This window comes from Colobus angolensis, unplaced genomic scaffold, assembly GCF_000951035.1.
Source record: "Colobus angolensis palliatus isolate OR3802 unplaced genomic scaffold, Cang.pa_1.0 Scaffold111, whole genome shotgun sequence".
Classification (NCBI taxonomy): domain Eukaryota; kingdom Metazoa; phylum Chordata; class Mammalia; order Primates; family Cercopithecidae; genus Colobus; species Colobus angolensis.
In genome coordinates, this window is record NW_012112142.1 from 2,720,048 (window position 1) to 2,740,004 (window position 19,957).

At 33.3% G+C, this 19,957-nt stretch overlaps 1 protein-coding gene across 1 annotated transcript in view; it reads left to right on the forward strand.

The window, feature by feature from the left end:
- Positions 1-19,957, forward strand: part of LRBA (LPS-responsive vesicle trafficking, beach and anchor containing) — a 785,611-nt gene that overhangs the window by 742,285 nt on the left and 23,369 nt on the right. The window contains exon 53 of the mRNA XM_011956584.1: positions 6,245-6,409. Within this exon, the coding sequence (XP_011811974.1) occupies positions 6,245-6,409 (165 nt within the window). The remainder of the gene's footprint in view (positions 1-6,244; positions 6,410-19,957) is intronic.

The window sequence follows — 19,957 nt, forward strand, 5'->3', positions numbered from 1 at the left end:
TATATAGTTTAATATTTAAAATAATGAAAATGAGATAGTAATTCATTATAGCTAATTGATACACAGTCGTGTTTCTTCACAGGCATACATTACGATAAATGCATTGTTAGGGGATTTTATCATTGTGCAACATCATAGAGTATACTTACAAAAGCTAGACGGGCTATCCCAGGATACACCTAGGCTATGTGGGGTCACCTATTGCTCCTAGGCTGCAAATCTGTACAGCATACTACTATACAGGATACTGTAGGCAACTGTAACACAATGGTAAGTATCTGTGTGTTTAAACACATCTAAAAATGGAAAAGGTATGGTAAAAATATGGTATAAAAGATAAAAACCATTCCATTGTCTTCTGCAAGTAAAAAATAATAGTAATAAAAGATAAAAACTGGCATACCCGTATAGGGCACTTCCCATGAATGGAGCTTGCAGGACTGGAAGTTGCGCTGGGTGTCAGTGAGTGGTGAGTGCATGTGAAGGCCTAGGACATGACTGTACACTACTGTAGACTTTATAAAACTCTGTACACTTAGACTACACTAAATTTGTTTTTAGAATTTTTTCTTTAGTAATAATTGGCTTACTGAAACTTTATAAACTTTTTAATGATTTTAAACTTTTCAACTCTTGTAATAACACATAGCTTAAAACACATTGTACAGCTGTACAAAAATATTTTCTATATATCCTTATTGTATAGCTTTTTTCTATTTTAAAAAATTTTTAGAAAACTAAGACAAAAACGTATAAATTCGGCTAGGCATCCATAGGGGTCAGGATCATCAATATCACTGTCTTCCACCTCCACATTCTTATCCCATTGGAAGGTCTTCAGGGGCAAGAACATGCGTGGAGCTTTCATCTCCTATGATAACAGTGCCTTTTGGAATACCTCCTGAAGGGTTTGCCTGTGCCTATTTTAGAATCAACTTTTTATACGTAGAAAGAATATACTTTAACAATAAAAAGTATTGGATAATAAGTACATAAACCAGTAAGAGTTATTTATTATCAAGTATTATGCACTGTACATATTGTATGTGCTGTATCTTTATATATCTGGCAGTGCAATAAGTCCTTTTATACCAGCATCACTACAAACATTAGTGATGCGTTGCACTACAATGTTACCACAGCTCTGATGTCACTAGGTGACAGGAATTTTTCAGCTTCATTATAATATCATGGGACCACCATCATATATGTGGTCCATCGTTGACCAAAAAGTTGTTATAAAGTTCATGACTGTATACTTTGAAATTAGATATTTCAACTGAAACAAAGGCTTACATATATCTTTATTTAATGTTGTAGGAATTGAAAAATATTTTAAATTAAAACTTCTAGTTATTTGAATGCTTTATGGTAAATCATCTTTCAGTCTTGTTAATAATCTTTATAAAATGTTTGAGTCCATACTTCTGCTTTAATATAGTTTATAGAGCAATTAATTTTTGGTTATTCAAGGAGTTTGTTCTTGAACATCTTTTTTATCTTTATTGTTTGTTATATGGAATTGATGATGTGGTTTTCTCATAGTTTCCATCTTTATTCTGTAGATATAGGAAAGAAAACATCACCATTCAAGCCTTTCTGATTATTTGGGCTTTTACTAGATGTTTAAGTCTATGGGGTAGATTACCATTGAACCTAAACACTCCTCTTGGAGTCTTGGATATGTCTTTGTTTTCTGCTTAAAGACACAGTTGGAGACAGTGTAAGCAACAGTTGGAATACAGTGGCACAGTTACGGCTCACTGCAGCCTCAAACTCCTAGGCTCAGATGATCCTCCTGCGTCGGCCTCCCAAGTAGCTGGGACCACAGGCACAAAAAAAAGAAAAAGCTATTTCTTTTTTTTTTTTTTTTTTTTAGTATTTTTACTGACAGAGATATCATTGTGTTGTCCAAGGCGGTCTTAAACTACTGCAGATTTTCTCAAATATTCTTTTGGACTTCATATTGTTTTTCCACATATTTTTTAAGTGATTGAAATAAATTTTTAAACATGAAAATGAATTTTTCACTGTAAAATAGAACTAATAGAACTGTAAACCACTCTTTTTGGTTTACAATGAAAACCATAGAGTAATTCACCACCACCACAAGGTGCAGAGTAACCCCAAATACGCTGTGCCACCTACTAGAAGTCAGCTTTTTACCCCACCCTCAACCTCCTGGCAACAACTAATCTATTCCTCATCTTTAGTTGTGCCTTTTTCAGAATGTCATATAAATGGAATCATAAACCATGTAAATCTTTGGTTTTGACATTTGAGTGTTTTTAGTTTGTTAACATTCTATATTATTGTTTTTTAAAGACAATATTAGTATTTGTAGAGTAAAGCTAACTTCACTTTCATATAATACTAATAATTGAAATCCTATATTCACACAATTTTATAGAATTTATAAAATTCTTTCACATACCACTGTTTCAGTCTCACAGTAATCCTGTGAAGTAAACAGGTGTCTTATCCCCATTTTTCAGGTGATAAAACTAAGGTTTAGAGAGATTATGTAACTTGCTGAAATTTATGTAGCTAATAGGGACAGAAGTGGGCCTTGGACCTAGCTCTTTTAATTTTAAATATAGCATGCTTTGTGATCATGCCATGTTGTCTCATCCAGGTGTTACCAGTCAGTCACTGATTTTTTTCAGAAAATGCTATACTTTGTAACACTAAGTTCCTAGTATGTCTGCCATGTTACATTAGACTTAATAAACCTGATGTCATTCTTTTCCTTCTTTCAAAATACGTTCTAATGTACTGTCTTTAAAAATGTGTGCGTTTGTTGTATAAAACGTATAAATAAGGAATAGCTTTAAACTTCATTTCAGTGACTTAACTTGTGAAATAAAAATATTTATACTTACCAGAAAAGTTGTAGAAAAAAAATCTCAAATGATAGTCCTGGTGTCTTTCTTAATATCTTGTATAAAAACTCTGGTGCTAGTTTTATTCAAAATACTTTCAGTTAGGGTAAATATGTGTCTGTGTTTTTATGACAACAGGAATATTAAATATTTTTTCTTAAGTTTAGCAGAGAATCAAGGGAAAATCGTATAATCAGTAATATATAATGGCAAAGCTAACACAAGTGTTCCATTCAATTATATTTTAGCACACAAGCCAAAAAAAAAAAAAATCCTTCTCTTATTAGATTGGCGGGGAGGGAGGAGAAACATGGGTTGTAACAGGAAATTCTTTAAACATAAATCATGTTTTCGGGTCACAACCAGAACAGCAGAGGCAACAATAAAACCTTCCCCTGGCAGTCGGAATTATTTTCAGGCCACATTTTAGATTCAGTGGTGCAGAGTCCTGAGCTTGAATTTTTTTATTTGTAGCACAGCTGTCAAATAAAACATTAACTGGAAAATTTGTTCTGTCAAAAAAGGGATATTCTAGTGCTTGTGGTAATATTTGATATTAGTGTGTGGAGAGGTGGACTGGTATTAAAGGAAACAAAAAATAAAGGTTGAGGAACACTTATGAGATTATCAGAAAATAATTTACCAAAAAGAGCAGCAGGTATTTATATGCTGTGATTTATTTAGGAGGAGTGAACCTCAACCTTAGAACAATAACAAATATTGCTGAGGAAGGCTGCCAGAACAGGACAAAGTAAACTTAAAAAAATAATGTGTTCCAGAGTTGAGCCCAAAGTATAAATTGTAAAGAATAAAGTTAATTTGTGTTAACATATAAAACCCTTTAGATGTAACTGGTTAAATGTCACTCTCTCATTTAGATCTTCCCTGACACCCAGTGTAAATTTGTTCTCTCTTGTTATTGTCATTAATCCAACCTTGTTCTTTTCTTTTATAATACTTATCCCTATTCATAATTATATACCTGTTTGGGTTTGTTTAATGACTGTCTGCCCCACAAGACTGTAAAGGCTGAGGGCAGGGACCATGTCTGTTTGTTCACCACTGTATACAGGTAAGAAGGCCTAATGCTGGGCACTTAATAGGTGCTTGGTATTTGTTGAATGAAAATTAATTGTGATAACTCTTTGGAAAACAATCAAAACACTAAAAATTTTAAAAAGGAACCACCGTGACTGAATGCATGTTTCCTTACACTGACATTGAAGAAACAGAGCAGTGACTTCAACTCATGAGAATTAACATGTGACTCTTGTAAAATTCTGCCCCTATATTTAATCCCTCCCATCTTTACAGCTAAATTTTTTCCCTTTGTCCTCACATGAGTTGGAAATTAAGTTACCAAGTGAATAGCTGTTCTTTGCAAGCCTCCTGCTGCATGAAGAACACCTGGGTTTCCTCTGTGTCATCTACCTCAAATACCTGGTTAGTTATTTCACTCATCCTCACTCCTACAACCCACTGAGTGTTGGGTTTCAAATCTGAAATAAGCCTGCCCGTACGTCATCTATTTTAATCACACCTATATTTTATGTGCTCTCAGCATTTAGGCATAGGCTAAAGCATAAGTCATATATATTTTCTATGATCACATCACTATATGATGTATTCAGTTTCTTTCAGTAGTTAAAATACATGGATTTAACCTTTGATTTTCTAGTTATTAATAAGACTGCTTTCAGCTACCTAACTTTTGTCTTATCCTATGTAAGGCCTGCCTGTACTCTGATCCCCGCCAGTTTACCACTGAACCTCCACATTCTGTTTGTCATGTAAATTGGAAATGAAGTAAAAATTATTACATATTTCATATTTAATTTGCTCTTCATTTTTTTAAATTCTTGAAAGTCTTGAATTCTTCTTTATTTATTGATATAAGCTTATTTTTTAATGAAATGTTTTGGTGTCAGCTTAAAAGGTTGAAGAAATTCAAAAGTGAACATCTTGAACATTTAGCAGTTAGAGACACTTGCTTTGAAGTCTGCTCTCCCTTAATCACAGGAGAAAAAAAGTACTGTATTAGTTTTGCAACTTGAGATTGAAATGAATCTGATTTTAAATTTATTAGAAGTAGGCTCTATGCAAGACTGCCACTCATGAATGAAAACATGTATTTGACTTTTCCATCTGATTTAGATAATATTTCAGAATTTTATTTCTAAATTTTCAGCCTTCATAATAAGCCTTAGGTTTATTAAAATCAACAATTTTAAAAATTTAATGTAAATATTATATTTGTTATCTTGGAAAGTTAAATACACTGGATATGCCAGTACTTGAGACCTTAACCGTTTAAGAAGTTTACAGTGTATTCCAAGTTAAATACATAAACTATTTAGGCATATTTAATTTTCAGCTTAGTAGCCTTTTTTTCCTTGAACATCGAAATTATATTTTATAATCAAAATATAAAAACTTATTTTTAAAAAAGCCATGCTGAATATTAAGGGTAGACATTGTATAGCATTTATCTGTAGACTCTGTAGACATGTCAAAACAAATATGTTAGCTGGAAACTCTAAAGATGGAATGGGGTGTGTCATAGATACTTAATTCTTTAGACAAGTTTGTGTGAATTATTACCACCATACCTGGTTAAACAAAGATTCTTAAAGGGTGAGGGCTTTACTTTTTTTCTGACACCTTTACATGAACAACTGTTCTGTGTTTGAAGGCTTATAGTAAGTTTACTGGGTTTCTCTCCATTGTCCCCAATCATTACCATCTTGATTGCACCCTCAAGGAATTTTCATCAGACAATTAAGACAAAGAATCACCTGGCTGAAATTGCAATCACAATATATTAGTTCTTTCATCATAATTTCCATATAAGCCTGATGACTTATATTGTCTTTGTATAGATCACTTAAAACAAGAAATATGTTAAATCTTCAGTAATTCAGAGACAGGTTTTTATTAGTGACATCTAAATTATAAGTATTTTTACAGAAAGGCAACTGAGTTTTATTTTGAATCATATAGAGTAACCAAGAAAGTGTTAAAATGGTTCCAAAAGGGTTCTCCTGGGCCTGCTTTAATTAGTAAACATGATTCATTTGTAATATATAGAAGCCATTTGTAATGATACAGTGCCATGATCCTCAAGTATTATTTGCTGAAATAGTTTTAACATATGCCTTTCAAAAATGTTAGCACTTTTCAGTTTATTTGTTGTTCTTGTTAGCATGCAAAGAAAACTGTTAGGTTGGACCATGTCAAATTATTATAAAATCTGAACTATGACAATCAGAGTTCATATAGCTTTGTTGTTTTACAAGTTGTCTGTTCACTAGAATTTTTGTTTTTTTAATAGCAATTTTAAAGAAAATTGTTTTGCATTACAGGAAAATTGATCCAAGTGGTGTTTGGCCATTGGGATGTCGTCACTTGCCTCGCTCGTTCAGATTCATATATTGGGGGAAATTGCTACATTCTCTCAGGGTCACGTGATGCAACTCTTTTGCTGTGGTATTGGAATGGAAAATGCAGTGGGATTGGAGATAACCCAGGCAGTAAGTACGATTCATTTTTAAAGTAAACTTTTACAAGAATGTAGAGAGTTAACATTTTGCAGTAAAGTTACCTTTTTGTTATGGTAAAAGTGAAACAGAATTATCAAGTATTTTTAATTTATTAGTTATAATTTAAGAATGATCCAGATAGCCTCATTATCAACATTTTGTGACCACTGATAATTAAAATCCAAGCATGAAATCTTATGTTTCATATTATAGGCTATTCTCATGATCCAAAAATTCTAGTTCATTGAAAATAGCTGTCACCAAATAAAATAATTTTTTATTCATGAAGATACAGCATAAAAGAGCAATCACATATTACCTTGTTTATTGAATTCATATTTTAAAAGAACAAAATAAAAATTATAATTTCATAGAAACAAACTAGTCTTTATAAAATTATGCTTTCATTTACGTATTTAAAAGATAAAACAGGTCATAAAAGGCCAATATGGAATACTCAAATTGGCTCTTGGTTTTTCAGATGGGAAATGAAAATGTTCACCAGCAGCCTTAAACATCTTTATGAAACTATGCTGAAGGCAGTAAAACAAAAAATGTGTAACCATTTAAAATTGTAATTCACAGAAGGCAAAAAAGGAAGCAGCCACCATTAAAACCAATCGCACACAGCTGCAGAAAAGAAATGGCTTTAGAAAAACACATTAAGAAGTAGGAAAAAACAATTAAAGGGACCACCTGAAAAATGAGAATTTAATTAAAATGATTATGACAACACTGTAGAATTCCTGCAAGAATAGCTTTAGATTTTTACTTCAGAAGGTAGAGCATTTTAACTGCTCTTAAATATTTACAGTTTCTTAATTTAAAGCAAGTTGCAATGTGTTTGGTTAAGGAAGGATCACGTTCTTCCTGATGACTTTACCTGAATACTCGGTCCTTGCTCTGTCACTCCACCCCAGATTGTGAAATGGTCTAAATATGTTTAAGGCCATCATATTTTGGATTGCCTTCTCAAAGCTTTGCTTAAATGTATAATATTTGTATGAAAATGAATCTTTTTTTCAAAACATTTAGTCAAATGCTAGTATAGTGTTAAAAGAAGTATATGTGAAGTATTTTTCAAAGCTGTTTCTTATTATGTACATTATAGACTTTGATGTAGGTAAACACAGTTTTTATTCAATGAACATCTAATAGATATTTCCTATTTTAATCAAAAAAGGGATAATTTCCTATGCAAATAGGATATGAGAAATAATTTTAAGGCTGTGATGCTATTGATAATATAGACTTTGTGATGAAATTGTAGTGTCTGTATATGTCAGGGAGTAGGTGTACATGCATTTCACATTTATACAGACATCTCTATATGATTACAATAGAAATTATAAAGATGTAAATTTCAGGGATTTTGTTTTTCATATTCTTTTGAAAAGTACCATGTTCTTTTCATCATGAACACAATATTCTGGTCCTTCTTCCTTTCTGGCCTCTTAGAATAAGTGACTACTTTCAATTTCATTTTTCCTGTTTCTGTAAATCCAGTTACCAAGATTCACTCATCTCAGGCAAACGTAGACTTAAAATAGATAATAAATCTACCATTTTGCTATTTATCTCAAAATATTTAAGAACTTTTCCTTGCCTTAAAAATGTAAGATATTTCATGCACATATAGAAATCTAAACACACATAGATATTTGGGTTCTTGGTTTCTCGTTTTATTTTACTTAATCATGTTCTGTATGTTATACACCATCATTACCAATGTGTATTCTAAGCAGCAGCTAAAAGACTTATTAGCTACACTTGTATGTAATTGCTATTGCATTTCAGAAATTGAAGTATACCTTAAAGTTACGAATTTTCAGCTTTTTGAGAAGAAAGTATGATATATATCATGATATATGTATACATTTAAATATATTTTCGTATGTTTAAATACTTTGTAACTCAACCTAGAGATTGTTTTTACATGCATGACCTTTAAAAAATGAATTAAGTAGGACTGAACAAATCCTGGGGTTTGTAGTAAAAAATCTAAGTTCCAAGCGTTGCTGTGGTCCTTCTGTCTTGTCTGTAAAATGAAAGCAACAACAGAACTGAGTTAAGGTGTTATCAGAAGCACAGTATGATTAGAGCAAATAAATCACCACAAAACACCATCTTGTTGGCATTAAGTAAATATTATAATGTTATATTTTTCATAGTGTACTTCATCTGTACCCTCTCATTGTCTGCAGTATGGTGGACATTACCTCCTAGTAATGCTAGCAATGAAAAGAAAAACAATAAAAGAATAATATAACAGCACATCTAATAAAAATTTTAGAAAATTGTAATGTATCATGACTGAATTAAATTACCTTTCTCAAAGTGAACCTTATCCTTTCAAGCCCCTGTATAATGTCTGATGCCCCGATTTAATTTTGCTTCAGCTTTGAAAGATGAATCCAGGAGAAAGACAAATAGGCACTTTTTCTTATAATGAGAATTTACACACATTAGAATAGAAAAATGGAAAATGCAGTCTACGCTTTTCAAAAGAAAATGACTGACAAAAACAAAGACATTGTTACCGTGTATAAACTGTTTCAAACAGTTTCATGCAAGCTGGTTCGGATTTTATAAGCCTCTGGCTCATTGATGGTTCCACGATGCAGCTGCTGAAGTCAGAGCTTTTCAGATGAAGGGTTTTAGGTTATGCGTATTCCTATATTGTACCTCTTAGATACAATGTAAATGACCTTTAAGAAGTGCTGAAGCGTGTATATACATATAATTGCAATATGTTCTATAAATGCACATTAGTACCTCAACTTTACATTTTTTATTGTAGACTTTTTCTTTCTTGAAGGGAAAATACATAAAAGAAAACCAGGTTATTGCTTTTTCTGCACTTTATAGGTCTGTTTCAGGGTTTTTTTTATTTAAAAAATAATGAGAATACGTAGTCATTTTACTTTCTAGGGTCATAAGCCTACATACACCGGTTTTTCCAAATCTAATATTGATGTTATATGTAAAGTTGATAGCTGTATGAGAATGTTTAAAAAATATATTATCTAATATTAATATACATACTGCTTTGGCAAAATCGGGCTAGCTCAAACTGGATAAAACGTATAAATACATCACTTCTTGGCCTTTTGGCTAAGATCAAGTGTAAAACCTATAAATACTATAATTTGTGGCTTTAAAAAGTGTAAATGTTTTATGAAACCTGCCTATACTACATAGCAAAAGGCTTATTTTCCTGTATACCAGATAGTTTTTCATCTTTGACTCTATTGTTTTGTAATAGTTATCTCCTGTAAAATGCAGTTTTCTCAATGAGAAGAAAAATTAATACAGGATTCCATTTAATTAGGGATTTAAAAAATGAAATTAACCAAGAATATTTCACTGAAAGATGTTTTGTACATGAAAGCATGGCATCTCTCTCTCCTTGTCCTAGTACTCTGTGTTTTAGGACTGAGCCTTGTCACCAAAGTTCTTTTCCTGAGATAGTTATTTGGCCTTCAGAATAATGCTCTCCAGACTGCACATTTTCAAATTTTGGAGAAAATGTTCCCTAGTGCATTCCATTGATAAATACTTCAAACTTTCACACGATCTTATTTAGATAAGCAAGATGAATATATACAAAACAGTTGTTATTTATTCACTATTTTATATTCATAAACTTGGATTTTAAAAATTACATGTTTACTAGGTATTTTTAGATATCTGAATAATATCTTTTAAAGCTACATTAGATCAGCTTCAGAAGCAAATGGTTGCTGACTGTGAGGGTGTTGCATAGATTTGTGTGTGTAGTATTTCAGTAATACTTGCATTTTCCATTCTCGCATTCTGGTTTTGATTTGATTGAAAGGTGGCATTTTTTTTCTTTTCCTCATTGCAATCAGACATGCTAATCTATGTCAGCTTTTTCCTTTATGGGATTGGCGTCTACTGAAAAAAAAAAAACTTTTCTTCATAACAACAAGATTCTGTTCTTTAAGAATATTTCAGCACCATTAATTAGAAAGAAGGTTTTATTAACCATAAGGCTAGCACTAACAGACCACAGAGCTGTTTTTTAAAGTACTGTATGCCATAGCTGCCCTGCTTTTTCTCTGTCTAAAACTTCATTTTGTTATACGCTCATCAATCACTTAAGTCATTACCATAAATCCTACTGTTGTTAATTTTACTAGTATCACCCTAATGAGACATTCCTGCTATAATTAAAAATGAATTCTAACTTTAAGGCATTCTAAATTTTTTTTAATGAATTTAGAATGATCTTGCCATGTGACTATAAATACTACTGATACACATAGACTACTCATCAAGTCTGTAAGAAAAGTAGTATCATAACATGTCCAGGTGTGAATTATTTACTGGCTGCCTCTGTGCACATGTGCTTATGTGTATGCATATTTTTGTACGCATATTTAGGAATTACGTCCTTTTTATTGTGAAGCCTAGTATGTTTTACTGAAGCTACTAATAAATTCTTATTCTTTGTCTTGCCAAAATATAGGTGGATGTAATAAAAACAATATTACTCTCTGTAAGTAGGTGTCCTAGAGCACCATCTGCTGGATGCATTTGGGGACTTAATGTTGGGAAACATGAAAATTGGTACTTGGTTAAGACAGGTGTACTTTGTTTTTAATTGCGTGTGATATATTATTTAAGGGTCACAGATGTCAAGGTGTGTACATTTGTGTTGAACCATGTGAGTTCTTAAAAAGCAATCACTTTACTCCTCCTTTTACCCCACCCTAACCTGGATTTGCAACTGTACAATAAATATTTTGTGTAAGGAAAAAGTAAGCACAGTATTTGCCTAATGAAACAAAGTACCACAGTTTGTGATGAAATAAACTGTTAGTTTCTTGATCACAGCTCTTCAGAAATAAACTGCTAGCTTCTTGATCACAGCTCTTCAATAAGTTACAGTTGAGGAAGTTATTTGGATGGTATTTTAAATTTAAGTTCCTTATGTTCACTAGATTCTGAATAAGAAGGTAATGCTTGGAACAAGAAATCATTTTATACCTGGGTATGACTCTTGATCTGATCCTTTGTCAGGAGCAAGAGTTCTTGTGTGTGTCTCATCAAGACCTTCCCTTCTGGACCTGCATTTAGAATGTACTGTCACACTACAACCACCCTGTATTTTAATTTTTTCCTTGAAGCATTTATCAAGAAGCGTTTTCAAATGGTATGTTGGCAGTGTTCAAGTTCAGGTGACATTAAAAGTATGTCTATGAAATTCTCCAGAAGGTCCAGGATGTTTAGTGCTCCATGATGTAATGCAGGCCCTCAAGTTCCAGCAAAACAACTCTGTATTTACTGCTTGTAACTAATAGTAGATGTGGTAAAAAGGAATTATATTCATATGGCAAATGAATACAACCTTAATGTGCACCATATGCAGAGTGGCGGGGTGATATGCCAATATATCACATTTATTTACCTTGTTTGGTTGCAGGGAAAAATGACTGTACCATTCAGCCCATCGGTTATAGCCATATAAATATGAGAACAGAAGAACTGATGATTTATGCCCTCAGATTGAAACTGAGTATCTTCATATGTAGACCGTTTTAATAGTGCCATGCCAAAGAAAGTTTTCTTGACACTTTATGCTCATATGGGAAATTTAATTTCAAACAATAGTTGGAATTAGTCTAAGAAAGTAAAAATTCCTTCTAGTCAACTAAATGTAGGATTCTTCTGCTTTTAAAATATTGCAGAATCTGTGTGGGGGAAGGGGAGTCCATGACATTATTGGTAGAACTACCAAGGATACACTTAATTAAGGCTTCCTGGAACAACATAGTAGACTGACTTTACTACCTTGCAAAAACGCTCATTTCATAAGAGAAATTCTACGGCAGCTTTGTGCCTATGTAACTCACATTTTACTCTAGATATTACTGATAATTTATGAAAAGATAACCATTTTTATATGAAATTCAATATTTAAATCTGATTTTTTTTTACAAAGCAACAGTTAAACCCTATTTTTTCTAGTTACCTCAATTTTTATGTGCTATGCTCATTTATATGGCTTTACAGAGCAGAAGTTTGTAAGTGTTAACAAATTTTTAAAAATTGATTTTCTTGATCTTTTAACAGTCATTATATATCATTACATATCATTTATCTGCTAATTTTTTTAAAGTAATTTTTTTCACATTCAAGTGAGAAAATGAATGTGTTTGATAAGACCTCAGATTTTGGATTTGAAGTTTTTTTATATAGGAAAAAAATTCTCTGAATTGTTAATGCCTTTTGTGGCTTAAGGCTACATGACTGTTGAGCTTTTTAAGCTTTCATTCTTGTAGCTTGTAACTTTGCACAACTGAGAGATTGCCTTATTTCCTTGGGGTGAGTGGGGTCAGGAGTGTTTAACAGCTAAAGATATGAAATTCCTCTATAGTTTTCAGAGTCCCTTACTTAAGTATTTTTTAACAAAAGAAGGTTAAAATGTTAAGGAGAATGTATTTTAAATAATTTGGGTATTTAGGATAAACAGATAAAACCAACTTTCAGTTTTAACTTATATTCATAAAAATCAGACTCAATGTTGCATTTCAACAAATCTGAGTAAGATTTCATTTCAGGAAATTTTCTACCTGTTTTCTTTTTTGGGGGTAGAATTTTACCATGTTTATGTTACCAGACACTCATATGCAGCTACAGTAGCCATAGCTTACCTAGAACCAAAGACCAAGCCGCTCCATGGGAAGACAACAAATGAAATCTCAAGCAAGTAGGAAAAAAGAAGCACATTAGTTAAGTATAGTAATGATATGTTCATGTAATGAAGTCCTGCACAAGCATTAACAAAGATACATAAATTTGTAATATTGACATGGAGGGATATACTCTTTGTACTGCTAAGTGTAAAAGATCACCAAGCTACATGTATAACATAAGTACCTATGCCTGTATGCGTATACCTTTGTATTCTATGTACATATATGCATAGAAAAAGTATGAAATGATCACAAGACAAATATTAGCAACATTTATTTATAAGTAGTGAATTTGGAAGCAATTTTTCATTTTCTTCATTATAATTTACTAAAGTATCTGAATGTTTTACAATGAGCATGTAATACCTTGATAATCAGAGACAATAAAAATACTTCAGGCCAGGCACAGTGGCTCATGCCTGTAATCCTAGCATTTTGGGAGGCCAAGACAAGGGTATTGTTTGAGCCCAAGAGTTCAAAACCAGCATGGGCAACATAGGGAGATGCTGTCTCTACAAGAAGTAAAAAAAATTAGCTGGGTGTGGTGCCTGTAGTCCCAGCTACTCGGGAGGCTGAAGTGGGAGGATCACCTCAGCCCAGGGAGGTCTAGGCTGCAGCGATCTGTGGTTGCACCATTGCACTCCAGCCTGGGTAACAGAGTGAGACCCTGTCAAAAAAAAAAAAAAGATATTTTAATTTGGGGAATGCACCTAATTACTGTACTGTACCTTAACTCCCCACTCTTAGCCTCTAGGCTGCCAGATATTAGTAGCTGTATTAGAATTTATATGAATTATCAAGGAGAGAACCATCTCTAATTAGCTTTTATGCAGCATAGGATCAGATATTATACTTTCAATGAAAGGAGTGTTTATAACAGAGAGTGAAAAAAGGGATCATTCTGTTGCTACTACTACTACTTTTTTTTTTTTTTTTTTTAAAGAGACAGAGTCTTGCTCTGTCACCAGGCTGGAGTGCAGTGGCAGGATCTTGGCTCACTGCAACCTCCGCCTCCCAGGTTCAAGCGATTCTCCTGCCTCAGCCTCCTGAGTAGTTGGGACTACATGCAGGCGCCACCACGCCCAGATGATTTTTTTGTATTTTTATAGAGAGAGGATTTCACCATGTTGGCCAGGATGGTCTCGATCTCCTGACCTCATGATCCACCCGTCTCGGCCTCCCAAAGTGCTGGGATTACAGACATGAGCCACCATGCCTGGCGTGCTGCTACTACTACTTACAGATGATACTAATGGGTGCTCACTACATGCCAGGCACCATCCTGAGCGCTTTACATATTAATTCATTAATCTTCACAGTAGCGCTGTGTGGTATCTACTGTTATTATCCTTGACTTATAGATGAGGCATGGAGAAATTATAAACATGCCTTTACTTTCTGCCCTGGGCCTTGACGCTTTTAGGATCTTCTTACTAGAATTATGGAAACTTGCCCAAGGAATCTCACGTAGCTAGCAAGTGCTGGAGCCTAGATTTAAACTCAGGCAGTCTAGGTCAGAGTTATCTAAACTATACACTTAATTAGAATATCAGCTATAGAGAATTTGATGCAATCCTATCACTAAAGCATTCTTAGTCTTTGCAAGAGACACAAAAAGACAACTGCATTATACTGAGTTCTTATGACAATACATGTCATGGTAGGATTTTGTATTTTTCAAATACACATTTAAGGGGTATATTTTAAGTATACAATTGTAGGTACACACTCATATAAATCCATTTTCTAATGTACAGTTGACTTTTGAACAACACAGGAGTCAGGGGTGCCAACCCTCCACACAGTCAGAAACATGCATACAACTTTTGACTCCCCAGAAACTTAACTACTGATAGCTTACTGTTGACTTGGAAGCCTTACTGATAACATAAAGTTGGATAACATATATTTTGTATGTTATATGTATCATATACTGTGTTCTTATAATAAACTAGAGAAAAGAAAATGTTATTAAGAAAATCATAAGGAGAAAATATATTTACTATGCATTAAGTAGAAGTAGATCATCATAAAGGTCTTCATCCTGGTTGTCTTTCACACTGAGTAGACTGAGGAAGCAGAGGGCTGGTCTTGCTGTCTCAAATGGCAGAGGCAGAAGAAAATCCACATATGAGTAGACCCATATCGTTCAAACCTGTGTTGTTCAAGGGTCAACCATGGTCTTAGAGGGTGATTCCCATGTTACAGTCATTTATTATGTATCAGAGAGAGAGGAGGAGAAATGTTACATACCAAGGACTTACCGTTTTCTTTGTACCAACATTATCTTGTCTTGCATTAATACTTCTAATATTATTTACAAGAAGATGGTACTAAAATTTCCTGTCTGATGGTGGTTGTACTCTAAATGCAGCTATGGCTTGTCATCTGTAGTCTATATGTCTAATCAAATTATGATTTTTCACCAAAGAGACCATGATGAATAGGGCAAGGGAAAAGGTTTGAAGATGAAATGTATAGAACAGATTTCAAGTCGTTTTTCTAAGCATAATTAAAATGCAGTATAATTTCCATTGTAAAACTAGGAAATTAATGGAAAAGGTTTAAAAAATATTTAACCTCACTTCCACGTTAGCAAAGCCATTTCCTTTCTTGATTTACCATTATGGTGAGCCACATGAGAAAGCTTAGTATTCAGTTTTCACATGAATGTTTTGTAGTAATCAATTGTAACTAAATGGTACAAAAGGCACATGTAAAATAGAGGTATCCATCTTTAGGAAATGACTGGCATATATTGTATAATATATTTTTGTTTTTTATCTATAATATATATGCCTAATAAGTTCATTATGTATTTGGGCTTTTTAAACAAATATATTTTATTTCTTAATTTGTTTTCTATTGAAATTATTACTTTTTTTTTAATAAAGCCAGGTTTTATATTTTGATTTTCCTCTATAAAAGTTCAGGTGATACATTTTTACTAATGAGGAAAATTATATTGGTGGTCTTTAAGCATGTTAATTATTGTTAAATATTGATTTTGCATTCAAAATTAGTTGTTACAAGTGGTATGGACTTCAGTACTATTATGTTGACCTTTACAAGCATAGATATTTATAATTATAATTTGCAGGCTTATAGTACTGTTGACAAAACCAGATCCAATGATCCTTTAAAATCAAGTTATTTTTAAATAAAAGGCCATGTTTTACTCCTTTCCTGATTTCCGTAGTACCTCACACATATTAAGAATACAAACTCAATAAATATTATTAAGTGAATGAAGGCGTGAAGAAGGAATGAATGGGTGAACAAATGGGATATGTTATTTTCTGGCCCAGCCAGGAGTCATCTAAACTAAGTATTAATTGGAAGAAATAATTTTGGTTTTATAAAACTAAGAATAGGAAAATGTTTAATCCCACTTCATTCATAATAGATGGTATTGAGAAAATGGAATGAAGAGAATTCACTGTGCTAACAACAACATATTTAACCTACAAGTGAAAACTTTATACTGCATTTCAAAGTGATCTAATTTTCATAAGAGTAAGGAGATGACGCCAAAACACCAAGAACTTTATTCACTTTTTAAAAAGTAACTACAAGTTTGCCAGAAATACATGTCGGATCTATTTTTACCTGGATTGTCACCTCTTTTCCCTAATGGATATAGACCTTATGAAATATTCTTCTCACTGGATATTTATAAGCAAGATACTAGAGAAATTCCTCTTTCCTCTTCTTTTCCTTCAGGTGTAATTTTAAGTGGTTCGCAGTCTGTTTGATAAATATACTTAATGTTGTGAGGGCACCAGAGAAACACAACTAATAAAAGCATTTGCTATTCTGCCTAGTGGTGTTAACATATTTCACCCAATGTTTTAAAACATAAGTCCAGTATAATTGCTAAGTTTATAGAGAGCTTGTGTTGCTTGAATGCAAGTTAGGTTGTTATAATTGTCTCTGTAAGTTGGTATTGATATCTAGTATTATGTACTGAGAGAAGTGCCTCTGTAAAACCTGATGTGCCCTGGTATTTGCAGCAGAATTTGGGCTGTCTTTAATCTCATTTGACTTGTTCATCTTCCTTTAAGGCCAACCATAAAGATGCACTCAGTATCCTTTTCAGCCTTTGGTTAGGATTTGCATCAGTAGTCATAAACCTGCTCTCTGGACAAAGACACCCTTTCCTTTGAAGTAATTGCTCAAGCTTTTCAAAGCAGTCCTAGAAGTCTGTCCTCTTTCTCTTTTTATTTTTCTTTAAGAAGAGTTTGAAGTGTGGTCCCTTAAACTAGCAGCAAGATAAATTTTTGTCTCAGCATTATTGAAGGCCATGACAATTTTTCAAGCAGTAAGACTTTAAAAGGTTCTTAAGGGAATCTGTTCTGCTTTATGGTCTAGCCTTTGGTAGATCCTACTATCTCAGAAAGCAAAGGTAAAGACTTTTTGTATCCCTTAACTATTGCAAATTTTTATCGAAAGAATTAACTTGATATTTTTGAGAAGACTTTTTTTTTTTTTTTTTTTTTTGCTGTTCATTTGGTTTAGAGACTGCAATGAGAGATTATTGATAGCTTTGGCATCTTTGAAAAGTAATATATGGCCAGAATCATCTTGTTTGAGCTGATTATTTCTCCCTGGGTATTAAAATCTACGTGGACTGACAAGTAGTTGGGAGGGGCAGATTTCTGAGAATACTGCAGTGAGAATGAGTTATATGGTTCCAAGATTTTGTTTCTAGGCTTTCCAAACAGAAATGTACATAGATATGGAGGGATTTTGCCTTTCCTTTCTGTGGGATGTCGTCACTTGGGCTCTGCTGTGATCTAGGATGATGTATACAGTGTAACTACAGAGACATAAAAAGATTCTGTGAGCCACATGTAAAGCCTCTGCTCTGCCTCCGATTATCTCTGCTACCCTCAGTAATTTCATTACAAGTGGTTCCCAAAATGTCCATTGAACTTAAACAGTTTTGATCTGTTTGATTTAAATCCCATATCATATATTTGCTATACTGAAGTGTAACTATTTCAAGCTCTTTATTATAAAACTTATAAGAATCAAGTAGTAGGTATTTATTTTGAATGTACTTTTTGATAAGGAGAAAATGTAAAGAATGCTTAATCTGTACAGCAGATAATAAAGGGAATACAATCTTTAAAGAAGATTGGAAACAGCTTTTCTTAGAGGAATGACATGATATCTCTCCTTATATTGTTGTATGTGGGTTTATAGAGGCCAGTAATGTACATTTCCTATAGGTGAGGAAAGTTAAGTAGCACTGTCTTTTTTACTGGAAATCCAGTGACTGTGAAACCAGTTACCTGAGAACCTAATGATCATAAGTCTACCCTTATGCTTTTAATTTGGTTTTCTTTCTCTCTCTCTTTTTTTTCTTTTTTTTTGTATTTCCTGAACTGTCTAACCTGCTTCCGGGATTAGCAAACATTTTGCCAAACTTTGAAGCCAAAGTCCTAGCACTGAACAGTTCCTTATTTAGAGATCAGGCCCTAGGGAAAGAAGAAATTCTTTTTCAGTTTTGAAATTACTCTGCATGTGTGTGTGTTCTGATTTGTGGAGTGAAAAATGATTTAATAAAGTTTGGATTACTGGAAACTAGTATTTTGTAAGCAAAGCATAATGATAAAAATCTTACGAGTTTACAAAGAAAAAAATAATAATGCTTGCATCTTGACCCACCTTCTGGGGTTAATCACGAGGTTTCCTAAACTCTTAACTTTATAGTCATAGAAAACTCTCAGTATTTCAACTCTTTTACATCAAAGAAAGAAAGAAAATTGACAGCAATCCTCTCCCTTCTTCCACCACGCTCCTGAGAAAACAAAAAGTTAGCACTGATGTACTTAAGTGACGTTGTCCTCTGGGACCACCAGTATCTATCTGTCCTTTGTTTACTTTGTCTTATACTTAGAATGCCTTCATTTGACATCAGTTTTCCTTCAAACCTTCACTTTTCACTGGAGAATTCCAAGACAATTCAAGTTAAAACACAAATTTCACCATCCATGAAATGGTAACTTACAAAAACAACAATAACAAAAAAAACCAACAATTACACCAAAAATATATTCCCTTAGATCATAATGATTTTAATTGCTGGTAAAAAAAAAAAAAAAAAAAAACAGTATAACCCAAGGAAAGATATTTATTAGTCTGTTCTTGGTTACTGATATTCATGGCTTCAGAAAAAAAAAAAAAAAAAAAAGTTGCCGGTGGATCTAATTAGGCAGTAATTTCAGAAACAACATTGTATGGTATTTTTGTGGAATGTACAGCCTTCTGGGGAAAAGGGAAACCAAGAATCAGGGCTAAAGTATTGATAACTTCTTATTTTATTATTTTTTTGAGATGGACTCTTGCTCTGTCACCCAGGCTGGAGTGCAGTGGCACAATCTCAGCTCACTGCAACCTCTACCTCCCAGGTTCAAGCGATTCTCCTACCTCAGCCTCCCGAGTAACTGGGATTAGAGGCGCACACCACCACACCGAACTAATTTTTTGTATTTTTAGTAGAGGCAGGGTTTCACCATGTTGGCCAGACTGGTCTCAAACTCCTAATCTCAGGTGATCTGCCCGCCTTGGCCTCCCAAAGTGCTGGGATTATAGGCATGAGCCACCGCACCTGGCCAATAATTTTTTAAAACAGTATACTTATTCCTAAAATTTGTGGATCCTAACAGAAGCTTAAGTAGTTCAGATTGACTTACATTATTTGCTGTATTTCTTTAAAATTTTCCCAAATTTCTGGACTTTGTAAGAAACAAACTTGCTCTTGTGACAAATTCTTTGTGGCTTGGGAAATGTCAAGAAAACTTTCTAA